At 42.7% G+C, this 22,315-nt stretch overlaps 1 protein-coding gene across 1 annotated transcript; it reads right to left on the reverse strand.

Moving 5' to 3' along the window:
* Positions 1-822: 822 nt before the first annotated feature.
* On the reverse strand, positions 823-22,111 carry adamtsl2 (ADAMTS-like 2). The gene is given in 22 exon segments (XM_026343622.1): positions 823-2,143; positions 2,265-2,409; positions 2,595-2,771; positions 3,501-3,671; positions 4,122-4,277; positions 5,866-6,079; positions 6,230-6,356; positions 6,580-6,683; positions 8,385-8,748; positions 9,707-10,010; positions 11,309-11,484; positions 11,563-11,643; positions 11,788-11,911; positions 12,143-12,288; positions 12,866-12,968; positions 13,226-13,301; positions 13,720-13,862; positions 15,404-15,509; positions 21,872-21,939; positions 21,941-22,004; positions 22,006-22,070; positions 22,073-22,111. Coding segments are annotated over 22 exon segments (3,081 nt in total). The 3' UTR covers positions 823-2,015.
* Positions 22,112-22,315: the final 204 nt, after the last annotated feature.

Consider the following 22,315-nt stretch of genomic DNA (forward strand, 5'->3'; position numbering starts at 1 on the left):
GCTCATGTCTCATGTCGACCAGCAGGGGGCGTCTGCTGCTCGTGTGTGTGTGTGTGTGTGTGTGTGTGTGTGTGTGTGTGTGTGTGTGTGTGTGTGAGGGACTTCACTTACTCTTAATAAACTGATTCAAAACTGTATCTGATTTTTTGTTTGTCATCAGTCTCAACTTGTTTACATCAGATGAATTCACGCTTTACATTCATCTGTGTTTTCTTTTCATAGGTACGCAGCCTAAAAATGTTTCTAACATGCTGTTATTTCAATTAATAAAAACTTTGCCAGGAGCAAATATGAACAAGAAACAGTTTGAGTGAAGGGACAATAACACAAACACACATAAAGAAGTGAGTTTAAGTCGTGGGCATTTGAAATGCAAGTTGAAATATATATATATAAACACAACAAGGAGGCTTATGTGATCATTTGAACTGATATTTAATTGAAATACAAGTCAGTACCATTAGGTTTTCAGTTTATCATCAACAGTACACATTCTCCATACTTATGTTTTGTACAAAGAGGTATCAGTTATATAAAAACACAGTACACAATAGTTTAAAAAGGACACATACATGTACATATGCGAATACATTTCAACCATACTTCAAGTGTCAGGAATCTTTCTGTCTGTGTTTGGATCGACTCCCTCCTCCTCTGTCACACACACAAACAGAACTGGCATCAGTTGACCTGATGAGTAACCACTGGCTGGCATCAGGAGCGTCATGATAAATGAAAATATGACTAATAAATATGCTTCCACATCCCGCGGGGAGGGGGAGCGGAAGGGAAACTTTCTGCTTCCTGTTGGGCCGTGCCAGACACCGAACTGAAACTCCATTTTAAATAAGACTTCATAAACACTATTAAATATTCTAGTCATGCAGTATAGTCAGGTGAGAAATAATTTAATGGATCTTTTCATTGCAGCGATGAACACACCGGCAATGCAGGTCGTTAGGACCTCTACGTTTTTTTTCTCCACTCCACATGAAGTCAAGACTGAAACACACCTGTTACATGGTTGAGACTGGATCATCAGTTCGACAGCGATCATGAGGGAAAAACCAGGTGCACTCATTTGGGACCAAAACAAATGTGCAAAGCCAGTGGTCAAGAAAAAGGCGAGTGTGAGAAGAAGGAATGTGGCACCAAGGATAAGGAGATAAAGAAGTGGTCAGTTAGTTCACACCAGGTCAGCAAACATACAGACATCTGCCTTATTTTACACTGGGTTTCTTTACAGGAACAACAATAAAAGTCTCACACACTCACAGGTGTTTCCACTTATTTCAGCTGACCACAACTTTAGCAGGCTTAATTCAGGCTGTTGAGGTCAGGTTATCCAAATCACAAACTAATTATTATTATATCTGTCTTAGAGATTTATGCCTAGACTCCCTCCCAAAGAAATCGACTCCAGAAACATCCATGAAAAAATCCAGAGAACACAAGATGATAAATAATTATTGAGTAGAAACTCTTTAAATTTGGATTTGGTTACCATAATTCCATCCAGCTTGATTTTAGGCAGAAGTCTGATCAACCAGAATAACGGGAAACACCTGTGTGTCTGTGCAGGCTCCTTAAAGCAAATAAATCCACCTGTCTTCTCAAATCACGCCGTGTAACTGTGACTGTAAACACGCTAGTTGTATTTTAGGATGTTTTAAAGTCTGTTAAGAAACAGGAAAGAAACATCACGACTGTGAGTTGTGGAAAGATACACGGAAAAGAACCAGCATCTATAGGGCAAATAGAGACAAATAGCGTTTTGATATTCTGTGTGGATGCTGTAAGTGATGTAGCATCAGATGAGAGGGTGACCAGGTTTAACTCTCCACAGATCATTAAACTGTCCAACTGACAGACCCACAGGTTACAAGAGGAAGTTGTGCTTCTCAAAAACAGGTCGTGCTTCCAACTCTGACTTTTAGCTTCCTCGTTTTATTCCCAGTTTCCCCAGTGTTTCCTCACGCTGGAGTTGAGGTGGAGAGAGGCGGTGGTGTCCTGGACTAGGAGGGGGGAGGTCGTATGGCGCGACAGGAGTGGCAGCAGGCCTTGCTGTAGTACCAGTGGCTGCACAAGTTCACCTTAAGAGCCAGCAGGCAGTTGGTGGAGGGACGATCCTGGCAGCTCTCATCTGAGACACACATGTTGGAGTGGGTGAATTCAAAAGTATTAAAAGGAAATATCATCAATCTAAAGGGAAGTAAACAGAATGAATTAGGGGAAGCACAGCAGCTGGTTTCCTATGGTGTTACCTGGAGGCTCAGTGGGGCAGGCCTGCAGAGTGCAGGTCTGTTTGGCCACAGGTTTGGTCAGCGGGTCGCAGCCTCGCACCAGCTCTCTCCCCTGGTAACACTTGACATCCCTCATCCTCACGCCCACGCCGCACGTCTTAGTGCACTGAGGACACAGAGCACCAGAAACAACCATCAAACAGGATGTCTCAGGGGTCTCGGTGGTACACAAACATTTGAATGTTAAATTAAAAAACAGATTCTTTGAGTGTGTAGCTGGAGAATTTCCACACTCCAACGTATGAACCATTCTCCATATTAAAGCTGTGAGTGTGTGCGCTCCGTGTTCACCTCAGACCAGGGCGTGGTGTACCATTTGAAGCACGGCCTCTCGAAGCACGTGTTTTCCTCCTCAGGCTTTTCGTTGCCTCCACAAGCGTCTTCATCAAAGATCTGGAACTTTCCTCCGCTGATGCCGACACACAGGACGATCCGCCGCTTCACACCACGACCACAGGTGGTGTTACACTATAAAATCAAAACATGACATCAGTGAGTCTGAAGTCATGGAGTTCTAAGAAGACGTATATACAGTCTGACAAATGGTTCCTACTTTGACACATTAACAATGTTTTGAAATATGTTACAGCTTTTTTAGATATGCATGTGTAATGGTATTTTATTTGGATTTTAGGCATTTAGAATTAGCATTTTTACATCAGTAAATGGGTTATTAAACTAAAAACAGCACTGTCAGTATCACCCTGCAGCAGTAATTTATAAAACTAAATGATGCATGGATGAATGGAGCAGGTGGCTTTTATTGGGTGAAATTAAAAAATGTTCTATTAAAACGTGTTTTTTAAGACTTTTGAGTAATGAGGATTTCAAAACTCTGTAGCTGAAGATTTTATCCTTGAACTGATGATTCAGAATATGACCAGAGGGAATCTAACACGCCATATGAATCATCCGTTGGCGCTGGCTGCCCTACTTATTGCTGGTGAATAAATATTTTATTAAAGTAGTAAATTCAGTGTTAACTTTAATTAGATCAATATCTAATTCAGTAACAATTTAATTTAATTTTAACAGTGGAAAAAGTCCTATAGAAAATTATTTTGTCTGACCAACAGTTTTATACATGATGAGATAAAAATAATTAATGTCAGTTAACTAATCACCATCATCACCTACTGGAATCACTTTACTACTAATATACACATTAGAAATCTGATTTCAGGATGAAGCCTTCACCTTCTCCCAGTCTTGGCTCAGCCAGTGTGGAGCACAGTCCCTCTCCCCGCAGGGGTGGATGGCCAGTGGCTTGTTCTCCGCAGAGCACTGGTTCTCAGGAACCACGCGACCCTCCGGAGCCTTACAGTACACATGACGCACCATCTTCCCCTGGCCGCACAACCCCGAGCACTGCAGCACCAAGGGTCAGAGGTCAAAATGCATGAGTCATAAGAAATGTCAGCGCCCTGGTCTCCATTACTGTCTCCTGCAGCCACACTGAGCTCAGACTCAAATTTAAGCCACATTAAGTCACATCAGGTCACGTCACATCATATCAAATAAGAAGGAACCATGACATGAAATAGCACAGTTATACAGAGTGGGACAGCACACGGCTGCAGATTTTTCTACTCTACATGACAGAGTTATATATTATTTTAGTGTTATCATTATTAATATAATAATTATTAAACCTGAAATCGCAATAACACCATGAATGTTAAATTTCAAATCAAGTGTGTGAGTTGTGATCACTATCTGTAAAGAGGGTTCTGGATGAATAAATCAGTAAATAAGTCGTTACTGTGTGCTGACATGCAGTTCTGTGCATTTGGAGAGGAAAGACATGAAGAAACTCACAGGCCCCCACTCGGACACAGTCCAGTGACGTTCACACGGTGGACCGGTGCAGTTCTTGATGTTTGGCGGTTTGGTCATCGGGTCACAGGGTCTGGTCTCATCAGAGCAGCGAACGTCACGACTCACCTGGGCTTTACGTCCACATTTAGCTGGACACTGGATCAATGGAAACAGAAACACATTCAACAGTATAAAACCCACACGTTATTGCAAAATAAATACTTTAATGATGTAAAACTGTCGTTGCAGACGAAGTAAAACACACTACGCGATAAAAAAAAGTCACACGAATATTTCATTGGACAACTGTTAGCTTTGATTTAAGCAAGCATTTGCTGTGGGATCGTTTTAATAGGTTTCTACAATGTCTCAACATTTATTTCCAGAGTTGCATTAGTTCTCAACCAAGATCTTGGATCGATGAGTCAGACCGCTGCACAGAGTCTTCTCCAGCACATCCCAAAGATTCTCAGTGGGGTTAAGGTCTGGACTCTGTGGTGGTTAATCCATGACACGATTTGAGCCTGATGAATACTGGTATTATCATCTTGCAATATGTCCGTGTCATCAGAGAAGAAAAAACCCATTGATTAATAACCTGGTCATTCAGTATATTCAGTTATCAGCTGACCTCATTCTTTGGACACATAATGTTGCTGAACCTAGACCTGACCAACTGCAGCAACCCCAGATCATAGCACTGCCTCCACAGACTTGTACAGTAGGCACTAGACATGATGGGTGCATCACTTCACCCTCTTCTCTTCTTACCCTGATGCCCCCATCACTCTGGAACAGGGTAAATCTGGACTCATCAGACCACATGACCTTCTTCTTAACCCAGTTTTACTGGTTTCATCAGTCTCCTCAGATGTTTTCTTTGCTTAATTCATGTCAACAATTTGACCCTTCTGAAAGAGATTAACATCTTTTCAACGTCTTCTGACATGGATGTCATGCAGTAATTATCTAATGGGAGGTTTTTACCTATTTGCTTGGTAAAATCCAGATGATGAATTTTCTTATTGGATGGACAGTGTTTGCTGCTAACAGAGGACTACTGAGTGAGACAATTATCAATTACTATTTCCTGTGGTCTAGCCTAGGCAGGAAAGATGTGTTGTAGCTGTTGTTTCTCTGATTATATCCTCCCTGGTTTGAAATTCAAGCTCAACAAATTAATACAAAAAGTACAATATAAAGTTTGTTTAGTGCTTAAAGTTTAACTGCAAAGAAAATAACTGTGAAACAGACAAGGATAATATTAAATTAGCTAAAAAACTAATCCAGGGTTCCTTCAATGAATTATCTGTAAATAATGTGTAAAGTGTGTGTAACTACAAAAGGACGACTGATAAATGAGTTGTACATTTCACTCATTTTTGTGTATTTTACAAACCCTACTGGTCGGAGCTTTCGGTTTCTGCTAAGTGTCTCTGGAGAATCCATTAGTGACCACAATCAGACCACAAGACTGCAGTAGACAGCTGTTACAAATGTGCCTGACATGAGCAAGAGAGAGATGTCTGACCTGCCAGAGAAACTTTCTCTGAATGATGAAGTAAAATACAAGAATCCAAAATGTATTTAAAAAAACAGAAGTAAGCACCTGGTGGTAAGATAATACCTCTATCAGTAAAAAAAAACTGACAGTTCGGCCATTTGTTGTTAACAGAGTACTTCTGTTTTCAAGCTGCTTATGTTTTAAATGATGTGGTTTTATTTTCAGCAGATCAAATCTTACCTCAGTCCACTCGGCCACCTCCCACTGTGGGCCGCAGGCGGGGCTCTTGCAGGCACGCCTCTCCACAGGTCTCTCCAGGTCAGCCATGGTGCAGAGGTCGCTGTAGACCGAGCTGTCCAGGCCCGGCGAGAGCATCTTCCAACAGCGAACCTGACGAAACTGGAAACCTTCCCCACAGGTCCTTGAGCACTCGCTCCAGCTGCTCGCCTCCCATCTGAAAGACCACATTAACCCCTTCTCAGTAGTTCAGTTCAGATAAAGGTTCCACCAGCTTTTACATTACCGACAAATGTTTTTCAAAATGTAGCATTACGTAGTTTGTGTGATTCGGGTTTATTAAAGTGAGTTTTTCAGGAGCTGGTACCTGGGCTGACACTCTCTGCCAATACAGAAGTCATGAACCGGCTCCGGTCTGGTCAGAGCATCACAGTACATGTCGTGAACCTCGACCCCGTCATAACGAACACATGAGACGAAAGACTTTGAAACTCCTGCATCAAGAGCAAAATTAAGTCAAAGGTTTATTTAAACGGTAGATTGTTATAGACAAAACAGCTGTGTGATTTGCATAAAGAAAATAGAGGTCACAAAATATTACAGGGGTTTAAATGACAGGTGCAAAACACACACTGCACATGCTGCATCATGTGAAGTCATGGGTGGGTGATGATGTCAAGGATGTGACACGTCTCAATGTGTTTTCATGTACCGTACCTATAGAGCAGGTCATGCTGCAGGGCTCCTGAGAGGAAAGTTTCCAGCGATACATGTCGGCAGGACTCAGCTTCAGGTTCTTCTGGTACAGCCTCTGATTACCCCTAAAACACACAAGCACACATAAGGAACTGGAAACGTCTTTACTGGAACATAAAGTGCAGCACGGACGCTGTGCTGTTTGTTATTTTCACCATTAGAATAGTAAATGTAAGCTACCATCTTCTACACACAAGCAGGACATTAACCTTCAAAAGATGCAGTTCCTGTAAGTGATTCTTTAAGGACGTTTGAGGATATCCAGTGGACGGGTCTTACAAGCCTCAGACGACCACAGCGAGACAGCTGATTCATAGCCTGCATCTCAGCAAACGCACTTTCATCACATCACATAAAAGTCATGTGCACATTCTTGTCATAACACTGGTCATTTCCTCCGCCTCCGCCAGCCGCCAGATGTTTACACTTTGAGTTATACCTCGCCGGCATCTCTCCATGTAAGCCAGACTGATTCCTGCAATTATTTTCTCCCCAGAGGTGACTACAGTCTGAAAGCACACTTTCGCCTTTGCAGCCTATTTTTCACTTTTCTTGCAAATACCTTGAATTATTTGTTTCTATGTGTGGCCAACTCGCGCTCGTTTCCTCTTCTCACCTTCTCACCCTAACCCTAACCCGACTGTTTTTCAGTCTTTGTGTGTTTTATAGCTGCTGGCTGCAGAACTGGTGAAGCTGTGTTTTGGACACAGCGCCGGGGAAGTCAACATAAATTATAAATATGATGAATGCAAAACCTGCCAGATCTACCTGTCTGCTGACACTAGAGCACATATATCTACCTATCTAACTGCTTTATCACCTGTATATCTACCTGCTTTACTGCCTGTTAGTATACTAGTCTAACTGCTTAACTCCTTGACAGCACAACTCCCCAATAAACTGCCTGTCCGTCTACTTAGTTTACTGCCTGTCTACTCCACCGTGTGTCACTCATGTTTGTGTGTACCGTAGTTTTTAGGGAACTTACTGAAATGAAACAATTAAACAATAAAAATATGTAGATTAAAACGACAAAAGAGAAGAGAAAAGGTGGAGAAGAGAAATCCCAGATTAAAACGGTTCAGTTCAGAGAGAGGGTGGGGGCAGTAGTGGTCAAGGCTGTGTCGCACCCGTATCTGCATGTTGCTCATCTTGCTGTTTTCTAGTTTTGCAGTCTGTTTCTTGCTTTGCTGTCTGCCTGCTTGTCACTTTGCTTACCCTTCTTCCCGTCTTCTTCCTGCATAGTTTTCTGTCTTGCTGTCTCACTGTGCTTGCTGCATGCTCTGCTTTCTGCTTGGCCAGCTGCCTGTCTGTCTACCTCCTGTCTGATTTTTTCGTCCTATAACTTGTCCCACTTTCCACACTGCTCTCTTCCTGTGTTGCTACAGATTTTGTCGTGCTGTGTCTCACTTTGTATGCTGTGTCATTTCCTCTGGTTACGTTGTTATACAGAAACAGAAACCTCTCTTTGAGGATGTCCTCAGAGGAAAGCAAGTGTCCACGCCACATAGCTTTCTTCTCATACAGTCTGCAGCATATTTCCCTCATCTAGCAGCAGACCCAGGGGCTTGACGATGTCTGAAACTCAGGCCCAGCATGAGCCAAACGTGAAAACATTCAGTCCAGACTTACATTAATCCAGCCGGAGGGGAAATTATTTTCTGTGAGTCCAAACATGACTGAAACTGTGATCAATAGACCTCTGCTGTACACATTTGAGATCTGATGTACTTTTTGCACTTTTCACCTGATTTATGTTGGATTACCTGGTTCTGTTGGAGCGACTGGAAGTCCTCCCACCGCTCTGCACTGTTTTGTTCTGGTATAAAATTTCTCCGCTGTCGTTGCGTTTGCGGCCCAGAGTAAACTCCAGCGTCTCATTTAGTCCAAATGGCCCATCTTGCTCCATGGTGCTCGGGTCCAGCTCTGCTGGTCCCACCTCTGATGAAAACAAACTGTCTCCCTCTGTCAGCAGCTGGTTGGTCGAGATGTTGATGAGCAGCTCATCAGGGTTGATTCGGTCATCCAGCAGGACCCTCCAGATAAGGTTTGGGGAGTTTGGTCCTGTATCCAGGGGTCCGCCAGCCGGGGGAGGATTGGCAGTGCTGCCTGTGTGGCTGCTGTTTCCTTCTGATGGATCAAAATTAAAAATATTCAGAAATACTTCACTCACTTTACTGATTGAAGTAAATTATGTGATGTAGCTTTAAGCCACGTTGTCGCTTGACAACAAAATTTATCCAGCTGGTTTTTGCTCAGTAAGGATGGACATGGACAAAATGGTTTCTCCTGAAGTGTCACACCTATGCATCAACTGGTATTTACCTACATGCTTCTGTTTCTTTGATGTCTGAACACATAAGGTAATATCTTATTGAAGGTCACAAAGTTTATCTAGAGGAAAAATCTGGTTGATAAGCTGAAATGTTCTAGACTGCAGCATTCAGTTAAATCAGAAAAGGAAGATTTAAAAGTACACAACACAAATAAAAACACAAATAAAGGAGTAAAAGAGAAACTTAATTTAAATGACTTCAGTGTCTGATCTGCAGTATGATGTCAGCCTGGGTAGAAAGTGTATGGGGAATCTTTTAGCTAACTCTTCTTCTCTCGTCTGGAGCGTCAGCTGAGCGAGTGTAGAGCCTGCAGAAAGGCCATTATCGCTCATGTTTGTGATGCTTCCACTTTTAAAAGGAGAAAACACCACAAAACCTTTGAATTTTTCATATGCTTCTCATCTTCTTTATGTGTCTGTGCCATAAATAATGCATTACTCCAAAGGGCCATCCTCCACACACACACACACACACACACAAACACACACAAACACACACATGCTGTGAAAAGGAGAGTGAGATTGATCCTAAGACTCTGACCTGCCAATGGACCACTGAACCACCTCGTGACGTTTGCCTTTCTCACACTCTCCACATCTAGTTCTTTCTTTTTCTTACAGACAAACTGGTTTGTGCAGATAAGTGTAACCTCCCACTGTTCATTAACAGTAGTCTTAGTTATCATTGTTTGTGATAGTATTAAATTAGCATTGTGATGTTAACCATGTGTTTGGCATGTTACAAACAAACACCTGTAAATTTTGCAGCAGCTGCTTCATCCTGATCACAGTCGATGGCCGCTGTCTCTTCGTACACCTCGTTGGTCTCTTGGCCCTTCTGCCTGTCTGTACCTACCGGCTCCACTTGGTCCTGAGGGGCTGCCTGGTCAAAAATGCTGCTGTTGGGGGCTACCGCACCCCCCACTTCAACAGAAACCTCTCCAGCTGAGGTGTCGGATCCAGTATAGACAGGAGGAGGTGGGACAGGTGGCAGGGAATCCCGGAGAACGGTGTATTCATAGGTGATGTACGGTGTGCGACCGTTCTGGTTCCACACCTGAGTGACAAGAGGACAGTAAGTCAAATCAATTCCAGGTTAATACAGGTTTCAGATCAGTCACAAGGTTCTATGGCAAAAATAAAAAGAAAACCAAACCCAAATCAACTCCAAGATATTTCACATTAAGACAAATCCTAATGGCTCATGGTGATTTACAATCTGCACAACTCAACAGACCCTGAACTTTTTAAGAAGATATACGTTCAAGACTCGTGTTAAATGTAGAGTTAGAACCTGTAGGATTTATTACAGGATTCTTGTATAAATTGCATTACATGCGTGTTATGTCCTGAACTCGACTTGACATGCACAGCTTTAGACTGGAGATCATAATTCATTTTTTATTTAGGAGAGCCAGACTGTGACATTTTACATGGTGTGCATCTTATTTCAGGACAATCTAATCACTATGAAAAAAAAATCTAGACGTGGTGTCGAGTGCTTTTCTTCTGATGACAAAAAACTTTTGTGAGCAGAAACAAACCAGCGGTGTAAGAGTGAGCATCTGTGAGGAGCTCTGTGTTCCAGAAACCTGCGGAGAAATTTACCAAACCTGGCCTGTTACATGGACACTGTTTGGGATATATGACCACTGTCAGAACACAAGGTCTGTACTCACTCAGCCTGAGACAGACCCACCGTTACGGTTGCATCACATTTACATCTTAGCCATTTAGTCTTAAAAAGGAGACAGCGCACACAGTTAAGGTGTGTCTGATGCACTACAGGGGCTGAACTGTTAAAGCATCACCGCATTATTCAAACATGAGCATCTATTGCTAGAACATATGTGCACATATCTTCGCAGCACTTACAGTGTCCTTCACTCTCTGCTGTTGTTTAAGAGTTAGGAGAACGGTAACCTGCAGCTTGTATTCTTAATTTACATCCAACAAGGATTGAACAACTGTAAAACAACAAATAATACTTCAATCTGAGCTTTTGAACATTATAGTGTGACAAGGATGTAGGTTTCACTGGAAGGGTGAAAGACCACAGGTGAGGGGTCAGAGCCTCTTTGAGACTAATGGGTGTAGTGTTGAGGTTTGTGTGAGAGGACTGTTAATAGTGGGGTGTATTTACATCATGTGATACCCCCAGTGAGCCTAACAAATAGAAATACAACAAATATAAGTATGGTAAAGCACCATCAGAACACAACTTGATCGAGTATGTCAGTCATTTGAGAGTAAAGTAGGGAACTTAACAAACGACATCAGATTCACTGGCCACCAAAAATAATTATTAAGTGTTACAGACATAACAGAGGTTGAATGAAAAGCTGTTTCATCTACCAGAATATTGATGGCCTGGTCAATGGGGCCTTTGACAACAATGTATTCGATCCCAGTCTCGTACACATCCATGGGTCGGCGGTACTTGAAGACGGTGCCTGCTGCGTGGAAGTTTTGTGGGCTGTCCACCTTGTAGGCACCATTAAAGAAGAAGTTGCCCGCCTGGTCGGTCACAGCTAAAAACAGAAAAGCTGGCAGTAACACTAGGAACATCATTAGACCTTGTGAGGAGCAGGAATAAAGAAAGCACCCACCTAGAACATCAGCCGACTTCTTCCTCTCAATGATCTGAATGTCCCATGATCCTTCAGGGATTTGAGTAATAAACGAGTAACCTTGATGACAAGAAGCAGCAGTTTATTAAATCAGTAAGATTCTTGTTACTCCTCCTATTAGTTGTCAACAATTATAAAACTCTTTATCTGAGGACAATGTCTTTCTAGCTGGACAGTAAGAGGCAGCTAAACACAGAGGCTCACCCAGCGTCGTGGCCCCTCGGCGGAAGTTTCCAGTGACTCTGCTGCAGCTGCTGCCATCCCCCTGACAGACCCCACACTTATCCAAGGTGTTGGAGGAAAACAGAACCCCGTCACACCCGATTGGCTGAGAAAAAACTGTGGTTTTATAATAATCTTTTTGCCCAAAGCACACACTAAACATCAACACTGAAGAGGAAAACATTAAATGCTGTCACATCAGAGGCATATCAGTCAAGCAACATATCTAATCTTATTCATAGAAAATAGATAGAATGCCCTTAAGGACAATCAAAGACACAGCTTTTTGTGTTCTGTTCTGGAAACAAGTAGAAAGTAAATTTGAAGCTGCACTCACCTCACACTTACCGTCCACGCAGACGCCTCGGTAGCTGCTGTACTTGCAGGAAGTGCCGTCTCGTGCCGTCACCATCAACTGCCTCTGGCCGTCGGTTGTGGTGCAGTGGAGATCACAGGGGTTACTGGAGATGTGAACGTAGTCGTCTACAGACAGCACAGAAAATGCAAGTCAAAGGTCATTAATTGAATTAGTAATTCCTTCTTCTGTCACAACTGCTTTGTTTCTGTTTGTGTTTCACTATTATCTGAGATAGATGCTTATAATCCACTGCACACCGCCTGATATTCATGTTACTGCTACTAACATTCCCGCTGTTATTAATGTACTTATTATACCTAAAAGCTGAAACCATGTTGGTAAGCAGACGGCCTACTTATAACTTTGCACAGTTGTTATATTACAGTAAATCTCTGACCTAACTACACATCCAGAGCAACATTATTTGCAGTTTATATGTGCTAACCTGATAAACATCAATCCAATATTCATCTACTCCAGCTTATGGCTCCTAGAAACACCCCATTGTCCTGTGGTGTCCTTGAAAGTTATTTGAAACCATTCATTCTTTCAAAAAACTACATTTGTTTTGTAATTGTTATTGTTATAAAAAGGTCTAAAAAGAATTAAAAGATCAGATCCCGTCTGCATTTTAGCAGAATACAGCTCGGACAGCAAATGGGGTAAAGAGAGGTTGTTGGGTTTTTTTGTGGGGGTTAATACCAGGATATAAAGGTTTCCACTGGTAGTTCCTCCCGTTATAAAGATGGGAGTTGAAGGACCAGCACTGTTCCTCTCTGAAGCTTCTCCCAGCAGGAGGACATTCCTGCAGAGACAGCACAGGTCAATAAAAGAGGTCTATCGCACACTTGTTCAGATTCACTTTTACAACATGTTACACAAATCAATTATTTGTAAGTGATTGTTTGTTCAGAGATCCCTTTGAACCCCACCCAGCTGAACTTTCAAACATCTACAGACACAGCTGGAGTCTGCGGTCCACGACCACAGTCCTCCACCGTCATCCAGTCAGAGGTGCTGTTTGTTTTATTAAAGTAAATGAACTGGACGTCTGTGACTCACTTCAGTGTTGCACAGATGATATTTCTTTGCGGTTCCTGTACAGGTCATGTTGTCTTTCCCAGCAGCAACCTTCTTTCTTTGGACAGAAAACAAAAATAGAATTAACAAAACTAATTGGATTTAAATGATAATGACTCAAATAAAACATCAGGATCAGACGCATTTGGAAGAGAGTGTGGTTCAGTTGGTAGAGAAGTGGTCTAAGAACAGCAGGGTCAGTGATTCTGAACTCACTGTTCTTCCTAGCCACTTATACTTACTTAAATATACCTTTAGGTGCTCTTTACTATGCTTATTGGCTTTTATTGTGTATTCCCACTCATCAAATCCTCCCCACTGTCGCCTAGTGCCTGCTTAAGGGGGATGTTACGTTCTCTCTCTGAGTTTATAAAGTTCATTTCTTATTTAGTAAAGTGCTTTGCGATAATTCTGTTATGATTTGGTGCTGTATAAATAAACTCGGACTGAATTGGATTGAAATCTGTGCGTCTGACCTCTGTTTGAGGCAGTGTCTCTCCTGTGACATCACTCCGCCTCCACAGGTGCGAGTGCACGCCGTCCACTTGGCCCACTCCCCCCACCAGTACGTGGTCACTTCCAGTTCCTCCTCCAGACTGTTGGACGCCACTCCCTCATCCTACACGCACACACACAAAGACGTATACATAAAAACATCCCAACAGTGGTCAGCTGGATGTTTTAGTAACAGCAATAATGACGTTAATAGAGAAGCAGCGGAGCTGGATCTGCCAACGATTTCACATAAACCAAACCTCTTCAGCTTACAAATCAAATCAAATGAGAGGAGATGTTATTTATATCTTTCTCTATAGCTGTGCACTTTCAAATGCAGTTTTATGTGAAGGGGATAATTAAATAAAGAATGATTCTGTTTGATTTACGACACAGTGCAGCTCTGGATAATTACCCACTGCTTACCCACATTACCGAGCTCCCCTGGCCCACATACCACCAGAGACTGGGCAATGCATTCATCTGAATGTGGCTGCACGACCAAAGCCACAAGACAGCGCTGAGCTCTGAGGCCTAATGTTGAATGAGCCACAACTTAGCCTTTCTAATACCAGGCCTAAAAGCAGATTACACTTGATTTGTTGCATTTAGTTAATATTTGCTTCAAATTTCCCTTTTGTCATAATCACAATGATAAATCTTACATGTGGCTCTTGTATTTCTAACTTCAGGGAAACTTGACATCTTGTTTTTAATGGGCCCACAGTGCTGCTGCGTTTGCCAAAAGTGCAGCCATATTTGCCGTAGCACGTACAGTAGTTGAGTAAAGCTTGCAGAAGCAGCCTTAGCAGCAGAAATATCAGTAGTAGTCGTAATAACAGAGGTCATAGTTGCAGCATCAATACAACCTGCAATGGTAGTAGGGGCTCAACATAGTATAACAAGTATGAAGTATTAGTAACAGCAGCAGTGGTTGTGGAGCTGCTTTAAATGACTGGACCATCAGCGCGAAGGCCTTCAGAACAGGATCACAGTAAATGAGCGTCACAGTGTTTTGTACTGGGGATCCAAGGTGTGAAGATGGTCGGCATTTCGCACATTCCTGATGTGCAGGGGCAGCATTAATTCTGGCCGATGGCTGCGTCCCTTCATTCAGACAGATTCATCAGAGTGACCACTGGAATGTGCACTGAGCTCATTGTAAAGGTGTGAGACAGAGCAGCTGTGAGCGAGGGCGAGAGACACTGGAAATACCAGACAGCGAGCGTAAGAGAGAGAGAGAGAGCGACAGGGAGAGATGGATGGGTACAGAGGTAGAGACGGACCATAAGAGTGCATGAAGGTAAGACGAGAAGACGTAAGTTAAAGTCACAGTAAATGAGCGTCACAGTGATTTGAACTGGAGATCCAAGGTGTGAAGAGCATCCACAACTCCTGATTTACTTCTTTTTACTTCAAAAATCTCCTTGTTTAAGCCATAATGCACGTCTACAAACATAAGTTGAAAAAGGTAGTAAAGACCCAGACAGCCTCACACTTCACTATGATCCTTTTAACTGAAACTGATTATTCTAATTTCCACTTTAAATTGATTGATGCACACATGTATTTCAGATTGGATAATTGAGGTCTACTCCAATGAATATTGATATTTTGAACTGAGAAGAAAGTCCAGTGTTGTGTTTTTGTGTGTGTCTCGTGTACCTGCAGCCCCCTGGTGGACAGGTTCCCCACGGACACAGTCAATGTCAGGAAGCCCAGAAGGAACACGACCGTCTCCCCACGTTGTTCCCAGGACCAAACCCTCATCCTGGTTCATCAGAGAGAGATACAGAGGAAAATAAAGGTTTAACATGTGGACAAAAAAAAATAAAGATCTGTTTGCTGAAGAGACCTGCATGGGAGGCTCCAGAGCAGGAAACCGAACTGTGCACAGCTTCTGGCCTTTGTGTAATAAACAGTTCTGTTTTGAATTTATGGCATTAAATCAAATGTTTTAGAAATGTACAATCAAATGTTTCTGCCTAATTTTGCCTGGTGTCCTGTTTGTGGTGAAGCTAACAGAGGCTCAACATTCAGACCAACTTCTCCTAACAGAGCAGCCAATGTAATGATTAATGGAGGAAGTCCGAGCCAGAAATCTGTCTGTATTGTATGTATTTCTACATAGAAGCACCCAGTGATGAGTCTTTAACAAAGCCTGAAGGGTATGAAGGGAAATATCACGACCACTAATGAGTTCTTGTAACAGTATAACCCCACGTCCAGGCACTTATGTGAATTGTCGATGAAAGCATGTTGCTGAGACGTGTGGGTGTTTTTTTTATGTCTTCCCTCTGTCCAAATTGAGGCTTCTCAGCTTCCAAACCCACAGAAAGGCCTGAAGCTGGATTTTTTTACACCACGAGAACACATTTGTGGTTGTAATATTTCCTCTCTGACTCTCCAGTGAAATCCTGTGCCACTGTGAACATCTGTGGTAGTTTAGATGGGATACCTGAAGTGCTGCTTCTGTCTTATACCTTTGCAGAGAGATGAGGGGCGTGTGACATTAAACCACATCAGTGTTGATGCACGATTCGAGTGCGTGTACTTAGCTGTAATTGCAGAGACAATTACCAACAGCACAAAGTGGACAGACACCATCTTAATGAATTTCAGTTTAGCTTGTGGGTGCAGGTAAAACCGGGAGGTGAACAATCTTCTGGATTCCTTCATGTGAACTGTGCATCAAATGTAACCCAGTATGTGTTGTCCTATCAGAGAAAACAACAGCACAGCATTGACAGTGCACACTCACGCCAACACCAGCCTGCTGTCTGCAGGTATTTCAATGTGCAGGCAGTCTGTGGCGGGCTGGCGCTGGCAGGTGGAGGGTGACACAGACAGGCTGTTGAGAGGCCACAGGTGTTGGAGACAGCAGAGGGGCCCATGTAAAAGTTAAACAAGACCCAGTGTGCTGGAAGGACGAAGGGAAGTTTCCTAAGACTTTACACAGGTAAGGTCTTTGTTTGGCTTTGCTATATATGAAGGCAGCGAGCTGCTTCAGACTATCAGGAAACGTAGATGTCTGTATGTAAAGGCTTACATGAACAGCCACAGACACACAGGAAAAAGGAGGGTTCTGCACTTGTATATACAAGTTGAATGCCTCAATGAAGCCTTTGACTTGTTAAAGGAAGTCTGCAGAATGGCAGATCCAAAAGGTTTGTATCATTCCTCTTTATGGAGACTTGAATTCATAGCAGCTACAAAGAATCCAGTTTCATTCCAAAAGAAAAAAAGAAAAACATCCCAAGTAAATTACTCAAACCATTCCTGCAGCATCGTCCAATTTTCTTTTGTCAGTTTGTATGTTCCAAACGCTCGGTTGAAATTTAGAAAATTAGTCACATACTCAACAAACTCGACCTTCTAATTAGTGTGTTCGTTTAATTTATTAAATTTAATTTTAAAAAGTCACACTTGCACTACACAACTACATAAATCAACACATTTACAAAAGCTTGTGCCTACAATCTGAAGGTGTATTCAGTCATTCAGCCTTTTGTTGTACTTCCCTAAACTTAAAATCATGAAACTGTGTTAACAAAACAAATAATAATTAATAGAGATTCTTGCATAATCTGTTCAGATATTCAACCCTTTTTACTAAAATGACAGGGAAACACTCTTGGCTGCTGCGTCTGAATCAGCAGAAGTCAGAGAGGCTGAATCATTTCTGCTTCTCTCTCTCTCTCTCACACACACACAGAACTTCTAGGAAAGAGCTCATAGTACATCCCACGTCCTCAGGTCCAGTTAGGCAGCTTAGCTAAAATAAGCAAACAGCTCGTCCCGCCCTGTTTGTAGTCTGGCTTTCTCTGGCACTAAATATTGGTGACAGGTGTCTTAAAGAAGGCGCAGCAGCACCTGGACTTCATTATCCAACCAGACACAGCTGGAGCCCAGCCAGCTGCCAAACACACACACACACACACACACACACACACACAGAAGACGTACACTCTGTCAGACACAGCTACACATGTGCATACGCTTAGCCAGTGGCGTGACTGAGTGCACACACAGATACACACTGGCCACTGTGCATGCTTGTACTCAGGCTTGAGCCATGTGCATTTACAGGTATGTAAACATCCTAGCATGAATGTGAACACTCAGAAACACACACATTCTCTTCGGCTTATTATTCACACTGAGGCTCGCTTTCCCTCTCTGCTGCTTACACACACACAACACATTAGTGCAACTATGCTTCAGAGGGCCATCATGATGTGATACAACCCTTCCCCGAAGACACAACTTTAATGTTGTCATCCTGAACCTGTCCTCATTTTACCTCTTTGTCTTTGCACAATTTACAGTGGAAATAGAAGTTTAAGAGCGCAGACAGAGAAACACACTTGAAATTTCTGCATCTTCGCATCACATGCCCCCCATGAGTCTCTCCAGCTCTCACGCAGATGCACACACGCAAACTTGGAATCGGCCTGTTGCCTCTTGCTGGTCCAGACAGGGTCTTCCACTTTACTTTCCTCCTCTCCTCTGCTGTTGTTTCCCAGCCAGCCAGAGGACAAAGGTAAACACAGTCCCCTCATCCTCTTGTCCCCCCCCGTCCCTCACTCCCGTGCCGTCCCCACCCTTAAGGCCCCCTGGGGCCCCTCGCTTCACTGTCTTGTTTTTGTAGTGTTGGCAGCCTCAGCAGACAGATGGACAGACAGCAGCCGTCTGTCCCCTGGGAGGCGGGATTGGAGCAGAGCAGTCCGTCCAAGAGACCAGACCAACTCTGAATGTTTATTCTCTATGCTGGAAATCAACCAGGCAGTATTGACTACCTGTGGTTCGAACATTGCACAATCTAATGAAAATGTTCCTTGAAAACATCACTTTGAGCTCTGGCAGCTTGATTTTTTTTTTATTATAAACTACTGATATATAAAATACACAGCAGATTAGAAAAAGCAATCATTTACCTACAAGTGAAACTGAAAGTGACACTGACCTGCAGTGGAACTTCGACTTTGATGATGTGTGAGGTTTTTTGGACAGATAAGAAATATAGTGAAGAGTTACACAAATAAAAGCAGACAGACGTTTTTAATACAGTCTAAGGTGCCTGATTTACCAGTCCACACTTCATGTCTTCTGCAAACTCACACAAACGGCATTTGCACTGGACACTTGTCAACATAAAAACAAATAAACCAAAAGATTCCCTCATTAACTTTTGATTGTTTGTTGCAGTTCAAATAGAACGAGTGTTATACAGAGCCCATGTACTATAAATACAAATGTTTCTCTTCTTCTCAGATTCTCTCTCTTCCTCTCACACACATACATACTCATCAGCGGCATGAAGTGACTGTGCAAGGTGCAGCCCTGTGCATTAGGAGAAAACTGCAGTTCTGTGTTCAATGGCGACCCACTCCATCTGTTCAACGATTTCTCCACGACGTCTCGGATTTTGAGAGGACTGTGTTGGGTCCACATGTGAACCACAATGACACAATATGAAAGGAAGTGTCTCGGATAGACTAATTCACATTAGAGGCATTTAGATCAAAAAGAAGAACATTTGCAGGATGCAGAGACTTAGGCGTCAAGCATGGTGGAGGCAGTGTGATGATATGGGGCTGCTTTGTTCAAAAGAGATGTGTTCAAGGTAAAAAGGATCTTGAAAAAATGATGGAAGAACCTGTGCACCACGTGTCACTGGAGGCAATTTCTTACAAGAGGACAATGGCACAAAGGTTTCTCAAGAAGCACAGGGTGAAATCCACAAATAGAACATCTGTGATCTGCAAGACTACAAAAGGATACAACTATTATTTCAATTAAAAACCATTATTTCTAACCAAACCTTAACCAGTAATTAGTAAACACTGGGGCAGGTCACTTTGAGGAAAGACAGAAGAGAGAACAATGACCAATGCTTCTGGCCAAGTTTAAAACCCAGACATTGCAGTCACTTGGTGGTAAGAGAAACTTACAGTGGTTTCAGTTGAGAGTTGTTCAGATGGTTGAAATAATGGTGTTGATCAGATTTGTACACAACCGCTACTTTTAATTTTTTCAGTATGTGTGACATGAAAAAGTGGTGTGACATATTGGTGATTAGAGGAATCCCAATGTCTTCCTGTCAGCCTTCCAAAGCCCATATCATTTAAACCGGGGAGTGTGGGGTGGTTGCGGGTGTCTGCATGTCATCAGACAGACTCATCTCTTTTTTGCCTTTTGCTCCATGAGCCAAAGTCTTTTTCATCAGAGGGGGTCACTTGTGTACAGCAGAAACTAAGCAGGATCTATTACAATACAACAAAAACAATAAAAGAGAGCCACAATTTAGAGAGACTAAAGATATGGGGAGAGAGGATAATGAATTGATGGTATTTGGGGGAGAAAGAGAAAGAAGGAAAAACTCTCAGGATGAGTAAGCAAGGCAGTCTGAGACGTTGAGGAGATGTAGCGGAATTTCTTTGCCCCCAGGTCAAACACAGGGATAGATTGCTCACACTTGAACTCCAAGCTATTTATTGACTCATTATTCGTGGCAGCCTTTCTCAAGAACAAGACCAAGCTGATGTCATCTGCATTACATTCTCTTAAAACAAAACAAAAAAAACTTCCTCTATCAACTAAGTTTTAAGCAAGATTTGCGAAGGCAATGAGACTATTAGCGGTTTGTCTGACCACCAGAGTTCTTGGAACAAGTTGTTCCAAGCAGTCTTCATCCATTTACCCCTAAGAAATGCAGACTTATTATTATCTAGTTACAAGCTACACTTGTAGCTACACACTTCTTATATTATATATATATATAATCTGCATAAAGTTAAACATCTGCAACAGAAAATCCACTGAGGAAATACGGATTCTCACACTGTATCATTCTACAGCTGATCAACACCAGTGTATCGTCTTTTAGGCAAAGTAACAACTGTTGGGATCATTCTGGGCGTATAGATAGGTGGGAATCGATCGTGCTTCTTGTGAATGTTTGGTTGGCTCAATTGTCTTTTTGTGGCATCACAGTCATCAGTGAAATCCAGTGTAGTTTCCCTGAATCCATGCTGACCATGGACACTTTCTGATGTACTTTACAAAACTGTTTCCCACCAAAGTTTTTCACACGGCAATTCAAATAATCATTTTACAGCTGGGATGGAAGTTCAGCCAAACATAGCTTGGACGTTTTTGGCTACATCACATCACAGTACACAAATCAACGGAAGGGGCAACAGCATGGCAGGATGTGACCCTCACCAACAGAGTCTATTCTCAAAATGCTGAATATTAAACCAAACCAAATAGAGACAAGACGTGGATGCACTACACTGCACTAAATTGAGCTAGTGCAGCTTTTCAACTACACATAACCCTGTTTTAACTTTGACATCTCCAAGATCTCTGCAAATCACCAAATCAGTACTTTCTAGCACAAAGTGAGTTAATGATTAAAGATTCAAGTGATATTTGATACGTGGGCCTCTGCTAGAAAGTCACCATCTGAAGTTACTTATAACACTGACACAAACTGTGCGTGATGTTAGCATCAGGAGGTATTTTATGTTCTTTAATAAACTGAACAGGCAGGACGTGTGGAGATTTTATCTTGTAATTCTCTGCAACAGAGAGTCACAAAAGCCAGAATCCGCAGTTTGACAAGTAGTACTGGCATGAATGTTGGCCTCTGCCTCACTAGTTTACACACACACACACACACACACACACACACACCTCCCAACAGCTGACAAGTTTCCAGACAGACTCTGGCTTCTCCAGTCACACACACACACACACACATATATGCATGCCTGCACGAAAACTCACACTTCTGAATGAGAGTCAGCATTATTTTGTGGATTTGTTTTGGTCTGGTGCAAAACACAAGTCCCGTTGGCTCTGGTGTACCTCGTAAATACACACACATGTGCACACACACACACACACACACACACACAGAGCAGATGCCAACCACACTAGCACATGCAGACATGCAAACAGCCAACACACATTAGAATTGCACACAAGAAAATGCACACACACACTGAAACAAAGAAGACACAATGAAGCTGACAAACTTAACACAACTTCTACAAACTCTAACGTAATTTACTCACAGAGTACACACACACACACACACATACACACACATATTTACCCACTCACCTCGCCTGCAGCAGTCCGAGGGCGTCTCAGTCTGTGTTGAGGATGCCGCTCAGTGTGTGTATGTGTGTGTTTGTGAGAGTCTGTGTGTGAATGTGTATGTGTGTGTATCTTGTGCCAGCGACAGCAGTGGTGTGTGTTGGTGAGTGCTGCTGTTGCTGTGGAGTGAAGAGGAACAGACAGAGAGAGGGAGGAAGAAAGAGTGGAAGGGAGGGAGGGATGTAAGGTGTGCTGTCCCTGCATCCCTCTTCCTCCTTCTTCTCCTCCTCCTCCTCCTTCTCCTCTCCAGTCAGCAGCAGCAGCACAGTGGCAGCCGAGGGAGAAGGTGGGAGGGTCAGAGGGGCTAGAAAAAAGCAGGAGAAACCCTGGCTGGTCGCTCTGCTTTCATTCTCAGACCAGGCTTATTAGCATTTCAAGTCCACTAAAATATGTATACATGCAAACTTC

Source organism: Anabas testudineus, chromosome 9 (genome assembly GCF_900324465.2).
Source record: "Anabas testudineus chromosome 9, fAnaTes1.2, whole genome shotgun sequence".
NCBI lineage: Eukaryota > Metazoa > Chordata > Actinopteri > Anabantiformes > Anabantidae > Anabas > Anabas testudineus.